Genomic DNA, 10,967 nt, shown 5'->3' on the forward strand with positions numbered 1-10,967 from the left:
AGAAGAAAAGACGAGGAGACATGTTGAAACTTAAGTTTGATGGGAAAAGTGGACAATCTAGGATGTTGAAATCCGAAGGCATGCAGGCACACAGCCACAAACACCCCAGACTTGATTTCGGACATTTGGATTTGCTTCCTTTTTCCCAGCATGCTTTTCACTAAGCCCAAATTCATGGCGTATGGCTTTTGCGATCTCCGACAGTGCATTCACACGATCCCGGAAAATTGACCATCGTCTCGCACGGAGGGCCGCTCTTTGTTTAGACTTGATGACTTGCTTGCAACCCAAATCCAGTCCACCGTGTCGAGGTTGAGTGGGGAAGTCACCCTATGGCGCGGGGTGTGTGTGTGTCTCCTTCAAGTTAGAAAAGATCAAGGGCAGAAAATTTCCATGAGGGAAGGGTCAAAAAAAAAAGTCAAAATGCTAGCCACAACGATGTCATCAAAGATCCGAGTTCTATTCTCCCATCCTATAACCTAACGTTGATCGCCTGGAGATTTTGGAGAGAAAGGGATCAAAGTAAAAAAGAATAACCCAAAAGCAACGAAGATGATTAGGGGCTGGAGGCTAAAACTTATGAAGAATATGTTAGCAGGAATTGGGTAGGGTGCAACTAGCTTAATGAAAAGAAGGACTGGGGGTGACATGATAGCAGTCTTCCAATATTTGATGGGCTGCCACAAAGAAGAGGGGAGTCAAGCTATTCTCCAAAGCGCCTGAAGGCAGGACGAGAAGCAACGGATGGAAACTAATCAAGGAGAGAAGCAACCTGGAACTAAGGAGAAACTTCCTGACGGTGAGAACAATTAAGCAATGGAACAACTTGCCTCTAGAAGTTGTTGGTGCTCCATCGCTGGAGGCTTTTAAGAAGAGATTAGACAACCGTTTGTCTAAACTGGTATAGGGTCTCCTGCCTGAGCAGGGGGTTGGACTAGAAGACCTCCAAAGTCCCTTCCAACTCTGTTGTTCTGTTCTGTTCTGTTCAAATGCCCAGCTTGTACTGCTAGGCATTGAGTCTTCTTATCTTCCAGATGCTTCCCTTTATGAATGAGAAGTTTGGGGGTGGGGGTGGGGGCGGAAAGAGAGAGATCTGTACCTAGATGAAGGAAGAACAGAGATTTTCTTCAATTTCCCATTTTCCTTGCCTTCTGGATCTCCATCCCAAGGGATTCTTGCACATGTCGTTTCCTCCTTTTTCTGCATGAATGAATGTATTCACACTTCTCTTTGCATCCTATTTTACTTCTATGCTGGCTGGTTAAAGAAAGAGAGAAAAAAACCCACAATTGCACTTCTTATTCCCGATGGGGTATTTCTTACTATTTTACCATGCACGGTGGACTCTGATCCATCTTAATGTTTTTTAGACCCAGTAAAAGTCCACCCAGGGACGCAGTGTGGCTCAGTGGGTTAGGACGCTGAGCTTGTCGATCTGAAGGTCGGCAGTTTGGCGGGTCGAATCCCGAGTGCCGCGTAACAGAGTGAGCGCTTGTTACGTGTCCCAGCTTCTGCCAACCTAGCAGTTCGAAAGCACGTAAAAATGCAAGTAGGAAAATAGGGACCACTCCGGTGGGAAGGTAACAGCGTTCCGTGCGCCTTTGGCGTCTAGTCATGCCGGCCACATGACCACGGAGACGTCCTCGGACAAGCGCTGGCTCTTCGGCTTTGAAACGGAGATGAGCACCGGCCCCTAGAGTCGGAAACGACTAGCACGCATGTGCGGGGGAAGCTTTACCTTTACCTTTTTAAAAGTCTAGAACAGTTATTGTAGAAATGGCAGGCCACGTTTTAGCACAAGCTGCAGATTGCTTTATTTATCGGAGAGGGGAGAAACCCCTAACATTTTAATCACTTCTTTGCTTAATGGATTTCTAAGTTCTTTTCCAACATAATACTAAAAAACATCTGAACAGCACTGACACAATAGTGGATAATGCTGGCTGAGGAATTCTGGGAGTTGAAGTCCAGGAATCATAAAAAAAGCCAAAGCTGCCTACCCATGGTATTGGTATTTCCCAGGATTTCGCAACATGGGCAATTCAGTTCCCAGAATTCTCAGAAATAGCCAAAGCAGCTAGGGGATTCTGGGAATTAAAAATCCGAGGTGCCATTCCCGGAATGAATAGTTTGACCCAATGGGCATCAGGAGAACCTTAAGAATTGCAGATTTGATAACACTTCCTCCAGGTCAGTGTTTCTGAAGCTCAGGAACTTTCAAGACGTGTGTGGACTTCAACTCCCAGAATTCCATAGCCGGCTGAGGAATTCTGGGAGTTGAAGTCCACACGACTTAAAAGTGGCTGAAATTGAGAAATTCTGCTCCAGATTCTGTTGTGGTTTTTCCCCTCTAAGCTGATCTCTTTGGTTTTGGAACTGGAAGAGTTAGAAATAATATGGGGATCTTTCCTTGGGGGGGGGCACCATTTGGAATTCTAGGAACCCCATTATTGGTCCTGCCACCAATGATCACACGAACTTGCCTGGCTGCGCACCAAAGACCTAATTCCTGAAAGCATCCCAAGTATTTATCGGGCTAAAACCAATCATCAGCCCAATCGTTTAATTATTGGTTTTATCTGATTGAGTGGTGAATCTAAGGCAGAGATTGGGATGGATCTGTTTCTGCTAGATACCAAATAAACTTAAATTCATTCATTCATTCATTCATTTTAATAACTGGACAAGCCAGGCGGGGTGGGGTGGGGGAATGAATTACCTCTTGAAATAAACCTGGAAGGAAAACCCAGAGATTCCTAATTCACAGTTTACGCCCAGGAAGTATATACATTTTGGCCTAAAGATCTGCAGGTCTTTGAATCCAAGGAATCCTTGCGGGAGACTGGATGAAAACGGGGATTTTCAAGACAGACACCCCACCCCCACCCCCAATGGGAAATCTTGGCTTGCCCAACACAGCAGCCTTGTTGTTATCATCCTGTTGTGCAAAGAGCTTAATAGGGAGGCAAAAAGTGTGTGCCTTGTGTGATGGGTAACAGTGGACGGGAAGATAAGAAATGAGGAAACAAAGGAGGATGCAGCTGGGAGAAGGAAGAGAGGAAGAGGAAGGAAGGAAGGAAGGAAGGAAGGAAGGAAGGAAGGAAGGAAGGAAGGAAGGAAGGAGAGAAAAAAGGGAGGGAGGGGAACAGGGAGGAGGGGAAGGAAGGAAGGAAGGAAAGAGGGAGGGCGGGTGGAAGAGGAAGAAAGGAGGGAGAGAAAGAAGGCGAGAAGAGAGATAAGGGAGGGAGGGAGGGGAATGGGGAGGAGGAGAAGGTAGGAAGGAAGGAAAGAGGAAGAGTGGAAGAGGAAGGGAGGAAGGAAGGAAGGAAGGAAGGAAGGAAGGAAGGAAGGAAGGAAGGAAGGAAGGAAGGTGAAAAGGGAGGGAGGGAATATGGGAAAGGAGGGAAGGGACAGAGAGAGAGAGAAAGAAAAGGAAGGGAGGGAGGGGAATGGGGTGGAAGAGGAAGGAATGAAGGAAGGAAGGAAGGAAGGAAGGAAGGAGAAAAAAGGGAGGGAAGGGAACAGGGAGGAGGGGAAGGTAGGAAGGAAGGAAAGAGGGAGGGCAGGTGGAAGAGGAAGAAAGGGAGAGAAGGAAGGGGAGAAGAGAAATAAAGGAGGGAGGGAGGGGAATGGGGAGGAGGAGAAGGTAGGAAGGAAGGAAAGAGGAAGAGTGGAAGAGGAAGGAAGGAAGGAAGGAAGGAAGGAAGGAAGGAAGGAAGGAAGGTAGGTGAAAAGGGAGGGAGGGAATATGGGAAAGGAGGGAAGGGACAGAGAGAGAGAGAAAGAAAAGGAAGGGAGGGAGGGGAATGGGGTGGAAGAGGAAGGAAGGAAGGAAGGAAGGAAGGAAGGAAGGAAGGAGAGAAAAAAGGGAGGGAACAGGGAGGAGGGGAAGGTAGGAAGGAAGGAAAGAGGGAGGGCAGGTGGAAGAGGAAGAAAGGGAGAGAAGGAAGGGGAGAAGAGAGATAAAGGAGGGAGGGGAATGGGGGTGGAAGAGGAAGGAAGGGAAGGAAGGAAGGAGAAAAGGGAGGGAAGGGAATATGGGTGGGAGGGAAAGGAAGGAAGGAGAGAGGGAGGGAGAGGAGGGAAAGAAGGGAGGGAGGAAAGGAAGGTAGGAAAGAAGGAAAGATGGGAGGGAGGGAAGCAAGGGAGGGGGGAGAGAAAGAAGGGAAGGAAGCCCCCCCCAAATCGCGACTTGCCTAAAGAGAAGCCGGGAGGAGCCCCCCCCACCTGCCCCTTCCTCCCGCCTGCCCTGAAACGATCGTCCGCATTTGGGGGGGGGGGGGAGGAGGAGGAGGAGGAGGAGGCCCGATCTCCCACCGACCATTCCCCGCCTTCCCATCCCGCGCCCCCCCCTTCCTCCCCTCCGCCTCCTCTTCCTCCTCTTCCTCCTCCTTCTCCCAGAGAAAACGGGGGGGGGACACCCAGCTTGGCCCTTCCCCCGCCCCGAAAGACGGCCGCCGAGTCTCCGCTTGCCCAGGTAACCCCCTCCGCGGTCCCAGCCGCTTCTTCTTCCTTTTCTTTCCTTTGTTTTTTTTTGGGGGGGGGTGCAAAAATCTTCCCTTCCCGAAGGGAGAACCAACGGCGGCGGGGGTGGGTGGGTGGGTGGGGGTGGAATAGGATCCCAGCTCTTTACGACTCACAACCCCCCCCCAAAAAAAAATAATAATTCAGCCAGCTAAATCCAGTAGTAAGATATATTTTTTCCCCGGAGGGGGGGTCTTCTCCCACGGGTCCAATCCAGTCTTCTAGAGGGAGGGGGGGTCTCCCTCTCTCTCTTTATCCAAATCCACCCCCACCCACCCCCACCTCCAGGTTTGCAGAATTTGGGGCGGGGGGAGGGGTTGTGTTTGTGTGTCACCTCACATCAGACGCGTAATCTTCCCCCCCCCCCCAAAAAAAAATATCCGGGTTTAGAAAGGCCAGGTGTGGAAAGGAAAGGAGGAACGGAAGAAAGAAAAAAGTGGGGAAGAGAGAGAGAGAGAGAGAGAGGAAAAGTAAGGCAACTTTTAAAGCAGGGGTCTTCAAACTTGGCCCTTTTATGACTTGTGGACTTCAACTCCCAGAATTCCTCAGCCAGCAAAGCTGGCTGAGGAATTCTGGGAGTTGAAGTCCACAAGTCATAAAAGGGCCAAGTTTGAAGACCCCTGCTTTAAAGAAAGGAGGTTAGGGAACGGGAACCGCGCAGAACGCAGGTTTTTAGCACACAGCGTTGCAGTGTAGCATTGTGTAGCTCTTGGCGGTGTGGGCCCGGGGGTTGCTGCTGAGGAGGAAGATGGGGGGCTGCTCAGCCTCCAACTCAGGGAGTCTTTCCTCCCCAGGCCAGAGAGAGAGAGAGAGAGAGAGAGAGAAAGAGAAAGAAAGAAAGAAAGAAAGAAAGAAAGAAAGAAAGAAAGAAAGAGGAAGGAGAGAAAGAAAAAGGGAAGGGAAAGTGGAAGAAAGAAAGAAGAGAAAGGGAGAAGGAAAGGAAGGAGAGAAAGAAAAGGGAAGGGAAGGAAAGGAAGGAAGGAAGAAAAGGAAGGAGAGAAAGAAAAAGGGAAAGAAGGAAGGAAAGAGAAAGAAAGGAAAGGAAAGGAAAGAGGAAGGAGAGAAAGAAAAAGGGAAGGGAAAGAGGAAGAAAGGAAGAAGAGAAAGGAAGAAGGAAAGGAAGGAGAGAAAGGGAAGGAAAGGAAGGAAGAAAGAAAGAAAGAAAAGGAAGGAGAGAAAGAAAAAGGGAAGGAAGGAAGGAAAGAGAAAGAAAGAAAGAAAGAAAGAAAGAAAGAAAGAAAGAGAAAGAAAGAAAGAGAAAGAAAGAAAGAAAAGGAAAAAAGGAAGGAGAGAAAGAAAAAGGGAAGGGAAAGAGGAAGAAAGGAAGAGAAAGGAAGAAGGAAAGGAAGGAGATAAAGAAAAGGGAAGGGAAGGGAAGGAAAGAATGAAAGGAAGGAAGGAAGAAAAGGAAGGAGAGAAAGAAAAAGAGGGAAGGAAGGAAGGAAAGAGAAAGGAAGAAAGAAGAGAGAAAGAGAAAAGGAAGGAAAGGAATGAGAAAGAAAAAAGGAAGGAAGGAAAGAGGAATAAAGAAAGAAGAGAAAGAAAGGAAGGAAGAAGGAAAAGGAGAGAAAGAGAGAAAGAAAGAAAGAAAGAAAGAAAGAAAGAAAGAAAGAAAGAAAGAAAGAAAGAAAGAAAGAAGAAAGAAAAAGAAAGAAAGAAAGAATACTTTTCTCTGGCCAAGTGTAATTACGCCCACAATTTATCTCCAGTGCAGAAGCTCTCAGACTACCTGCCAAGCAACGGAATAATAATAATCGTAATAGCGACATCAATAAGAGAAGGTAGTAGAGAAAGACAAGAAGGGTAATAGTAATACAGCCCTACTACTTGGCTAAATAGACATAATACTGAGGGAATTGTTCAGCAGAGTGACGGGCTCAGGGAGAAAACTGTCACTATGTCAGGAAGGAAGGAAGGAAGGGAGGGAGGGAGGGAGGGAGGGAGGAAGGAAGGAAGGAAGGAAGGAAGCTCCCGTTTTACATACAATAAAGCATGCTTTTCCAACCGTACCCACTTTTAAGATGAGCAGACTTCAGCTCCCAGAATTCCCCAGCCAGCAGGCATCCCATGCTGGCTGAGGGATTCTGGGAGTTGAAGTCCACCCGTCTTAAAGCAGGCCAAGTGGGGAAACCTGCCATAGAGACGAATGTCCTCCGATTAGCAAAAGGATGAATTTTAAATCCTGCATCTCTGTGCCATTAAGAGAGGGGAAGCGTTGGCAGGCATCGCGACCGCTGAGCATGTAATGTTCAGGTAGTCCTCGGCTTACAACCGTTCATTTAGTAACCGTTCAAAGTTACGCCGCCACTGAAAAAAAAAGGGACTTGGGCCCGTTTTTCCCCACACTCACGACCGTTGCAGGGTCCCCAAGGTCATCTGATTAAAATTCAGATGCTTAGCAACGGATTCATATTTATGACGGTCACGTGATCCCCTTTTGCGACCTTCTGACAAGCAAAGTCAAAGGGGGGGGGAAGCCGGATTCAGTTTGCAACCATGTTACTAACTTAACAACTGCAACCACTGTGGCCAAAAAGATCGTAAAATGGGGCTAACCTCACTTCAAACCAAGGTCTCCCTGAGCGTGGCTCGCTGGGTTAGGATGCTGAGCTTGTGGATCAGAAGGTCGGCAGTTTGGCGGGTCGAATCCAGAGTGCCGCGTAGCAGAGTGAGCACCTGTTACGTGTCCCAGCTTCTGCCAACCTAGCAGTTCGAAAGTACGTAAAAATGCAAGTAGAAAAATAGGGACCACTCCGGTGGGAAGGTAACAGCGTTCCGTGCGCCTTTGGCGTCTAGTCATGCCGGCCACATGACCACGGAGACGTCCTCGGACAAGCGCTGGCTCTTAGGCTTTGAAACGGAGATGAGCACCGGCCCCTAGAGTCGGAAACGACTAGCACACATGTGCGGGGGAACCTTTACCTTTACCTTGTATGTATATATATTAATCCTCTTCCAGGTACAGCTGGCAGCCATGGGCTGGTGCCCGGTTCTGCTTTTCGTGGCAGCCGCGTGGGCTGCGGGTGCCCAGGCTAAGGGGTGCAATAAAGCACTTTGTGCCAGCGATGTCAGCAAGTGTTTGCTGCAGGTAAGGGGCTGCCAAGATCGGGGTACAAACATTCAGGGGGTTGGACTGGAACAGGGGTCCCCAACATACGGGCCGCGGTCCACATGTACGCACACTCGCCCTCACTCGCACTACTGGCCACAGACCAATTTGCGCACATAGGCAGGCTAGCACCTGCGTGCCCGCGCAAACGGGGCCACTAGTGCGCGTTGCGGGTTGCACGGCCCATTTGCGTGTGCGCTCAGGGCTAGCAGCAGTGGCTAGCACCTGCACACCTACACAAATGGGGCTACTAGCGCTGTGTGGGTGTGCACAGCCCCATTTCTGCGCAAATTTCCCAGCTGCTTCCTTTCCCTCCGGGCTGCCAACATGAAAACGTTGGTGACCTCTGGAGTTGGAGACGTCCGAGGTCCTTTCCAACTTTCTTATTCTATTCTTCCCAAAAGAAGAACACAGGAGGTTTGGGAAACAATGGAGTAATCCTTATCGTTCCTGAATAAATTTGCCGTTCTCCAGGCGTCCAAAGCCCCAGCCTAGACGCAAAGAGGAGGTATACAAGGAGCCCTTGATTAACAACCATTTTTTTAGTGATCGTTCAAATGACATCGGCACTGGGGGAAAAGATGACTTGTGACCGTTTTTCACCCTTAACGACCGTTGCATCCTTATGGTCACCTGAACAAAACTGGGACACGGTGATCAGCGCCCGCGGCGCCCACGCACATGCGCAAAGGGGCCACTGGCGCCTGCGTGCATGGGCAAACAAACCGCTAGCCCCGTGGGATGATGATGGCGGTACTAGCGCACCTGCGCATGGGCAAACAGGGTTGCTGGTGCCCGCGTGGCGGCGCTACTGGGAGGGGCTTGCCAGGTATTCCCGCAGCCCGGTGGCCAATAGGCCACGGCCCGGTACCAGCCTGCGGACCATAGGTTGGGGACCCCTGGTCTACGTTTTCCTGCCTGAGCAGTGGATCGGGTTGGAACAGAAGTCCTCAACCTTTTGGGCACCAGGGACCGGTTCCGTGGAGAGAGGTTTTTCCACGGACCGGAGTGTGTGTGGTTTTGTGTGCTGCCTGCATCCGGCGGATGGGGCTTTGCTTGTTTGTGCGGCCCGGTTGCTGGCATGCCGCGGCCCGGTACTGGTCCACGGACCCTGTGGGTTGGGGAACCTCTGTTCTAGAAGACTTCCAAGGTCCCTTCCAAATCCGTCATTCTATTCTCTCGGCAGGAAATGTGCCAGTGCAAATCCAACCGTACCCGGTGCTGTCGGGAATGTGCATTCTGCCTGGCTAAGCTCTGGGAACCGTGCTGTGATTGTGTAGGTGAGAATTATTTGCCCACTGGGTCGAAAGGGCCAAGACTTTCACGAGGCGGGATGCAGGAATTGGGGGAGGGGTGTCTTCCCACTCTCTTTTCTGAAATGTCCAGCCTTCTTTGCAATGGGCCTGGATTTCCCAGCATCCTCAGTTGGGGAAAAAAAAATCTACGTAAATCTTCGACTTACGGCCACCGTGGAGCCCAAAATTGCCATCGCTAAGCGGAAACAGTGATGAAGTGGGTTTTGGCCCGGTTTTATGACCTATCTCGCCGCGGTCGCTAAGTGAATCACTGCAGTTGTCAAGGGAAGAGCACGGTTGTGAAGCGAGCCTGGATTCCCCACTGATTTTGCTCGTCGCAAAAGGGAAAGCACGTGAGCCCAGGACATTGCAACTGTCGTAAGTACGAGTCAGTTGCCAAGCGTCTGAATTTTGGTCACGGGGGAACGCCGCAATGGTGTGTGTGTGTGTGTGAAAGAGTCAGGAGTCACTTTTTTTTCAGCGCCATGGTAACTTTGAATAATGGCCACTAAATGAGTGACCGTTAAGTCAAGGATTTACCATTTGTGAGCTTCTGACAACTGCAGCGATTCGCTTAACAACGGTGGCAGGAGAGGTCATAAAAACGGGGCAAAACTCACTTAACAACCAGTCTTGTTTCACAACGGAAGTTGTGGTGGTAAGCCAAGCACCAGCTGTAATTACACTGGCCCTTGTTCCTTGCTGTCTCCTTGTTGTTGACCCCATCGCAAGGTCTGTGTGATGAACGTGTTTCGTCCGCTCCTCACCCTGCCCACCGAAGCTCCATGCACGACTTGGTGTCTCCGGTACCGTCCCTTTTCCGGGCGCTCCTGGCTCTCTCCAACAGTCACCCTGCTCTAGGCTGGAGCATCACAACTCTGCCATTAGAAGAGGAACTGCGGCAAAACCATGTGGATACTGGGCATCTTCTGCTGGGACCACATACAGGTATGCCCAGAGTGGGAGGGCCGTACGGAATAACAGAGTTGGACGGGACCTTGGAGGTCTTCTAGTCCAGGGGTCCCAGACCTGTGGGCCGCAGCCCTCTTGGCTACTGTGTCGCATGCACTCACTCCTCACATTCGCACTAGCGCCACTGCGAGTGTCCCTCGACAGGGGGCTGGACTAGAAGACCTCCAAGGTCCCTTCCAACTCCGGTGTTCCTGTTATCGACTTTTCTCCTTCTCATTGGCAGACCTGGCACTTCCAGACGCTGACAGGACCCCCAACGCGACGATGCCAGCTTGCCAGTCCATTTACTTCAACGACTGCCTGTCCATGAGCCGGTGCCGGGCAGCCTGCCAGTCGGTGGGCGCCTGGCGCTACCGCTGGTTTCACAGCGCCTGTTGCCAATGCTTGGGGCCAGACTGCCAGGGCTATGGAGGTGCCCACGCCAATTGCTCCAACTGCCAGGATTGAATGGAGGGTCTTTCTTGGTGCGCAGAGCGTTTGCGTCCCCTGCACTATTCTGCACAGCTCCCTGCAAACCGCATGCAGCTTTTATTGCTTTCTCTTCCAAGCCCAAATATCTTCGGCAGCGAGAACGAGCTTATGGACTTGTAAGGGGCCTGGAGGACCCCAGCCCAGTCTTTGCAGTTGGGGCGGGGTGGGGTGGGGGTCCTGGGACCTCACCTTGGACATTTTTCCTTCCTTTCTTCTCCCCACCCACCCCCAACCTCCCAGTTTTGCTGAAATCAGCTGACATCAGCCCTGTGCAGGAATCCTCAAATCCCTCCTCTTAATGATGTCTTTGTAGCCTTTTGTAGTAATAAAAAACAGAATGGGGGAAAACAGCCTTGCCTGAAGGTATTAGAGGCACAAAATTGGCATGAAAGCAAATGTTGCACACCGTCCATCGAGGATCTGTCGTATGTCGAACCTGGATAGGATTTTGCTTTGCCAGACTAAATTCAAGGGAGGGTTAGAGGTAGTTTGCGTATGGAGTTTCTGGGTTTAGTGAGTTGTGTGAACCTGACCCACTGGCTGTCATCATAGTTAAAACAGTTAAAAGGAGCTTACTGAGCAGAGATGCCGGTGGG

At 50.4% G+C, this 10,967-nt stretch overlaps 1 protein-coding gene across 1 annotated transcript; it reads left to right on the forward strand.

Annotated features, from left to right (window-relative positions):
• The first annotated feature begins 4,384 nt into the window (after positions 1-4,384).
• On the forward strand, positions 4,385-10,504 carry LOC310648403 (twisted gastrulation protein homolog 1-A-like). Its single transcript, XM_083376221.1, has 5 exons — positions 4,385-4,477; positions 7,484-7,612; positions 8,820-8,913; positions 9,661-9,876; positions 10,124-10,504. The coding sequence occupies exons 2-5, from the start codon at positions 7,499-7,501 to the stop codon at positions 10,345-10,347; spliced, it is 648 nt and encodes a 215-aa protein (XP_083232347.1). The 5' UTR covers positions 4,385-4,477; positions 7,484-7,498; the 3' UTR covers positions 10,348-10,504.
• The last annotated feature ends 463 nt before the right edge of the window (positions 10,505-10,967 follow it).

The sequence above is a fragment of the Vipera ursinii genome (assembly GCF_947247035.1).
Source record: "Vipera ursinii genome assembly, chromosome: Z".
Classification (NCBI taxonomy): domain Eukaryota; kingdom Metazoa; phylum Chordata; class Lepidosauria; order Squamata; family Viperidae; genus Vipera; species Vipera ursinii.

Excerpts from the sequence above, each read along its gene's own strand:
- LOC310648403 (XM_083376221.1), top strand. The coding sequence starts at position 7,499 with ATGGGCTGGTGCCCGGTTCTGCTTTTCGTGGCAGCCGCGTGGGCTGCG. Across the intron at positions 7,613-8,819 it reads TCAGCAAGTGTTTGCTGCAG|GAAATGTGCCAGTGCAAATC; the intron begins GTAAGGGGCTGC and ends TTCTCTCGGCAG. Across the intron at positions 9,877-10,123 it reads TCTGCTGGGACCACATACAG|ACCTGGCACTTCCAGACGCT; the intron begins GTATGCCCAGAG and ends TCTCATTGGCAG.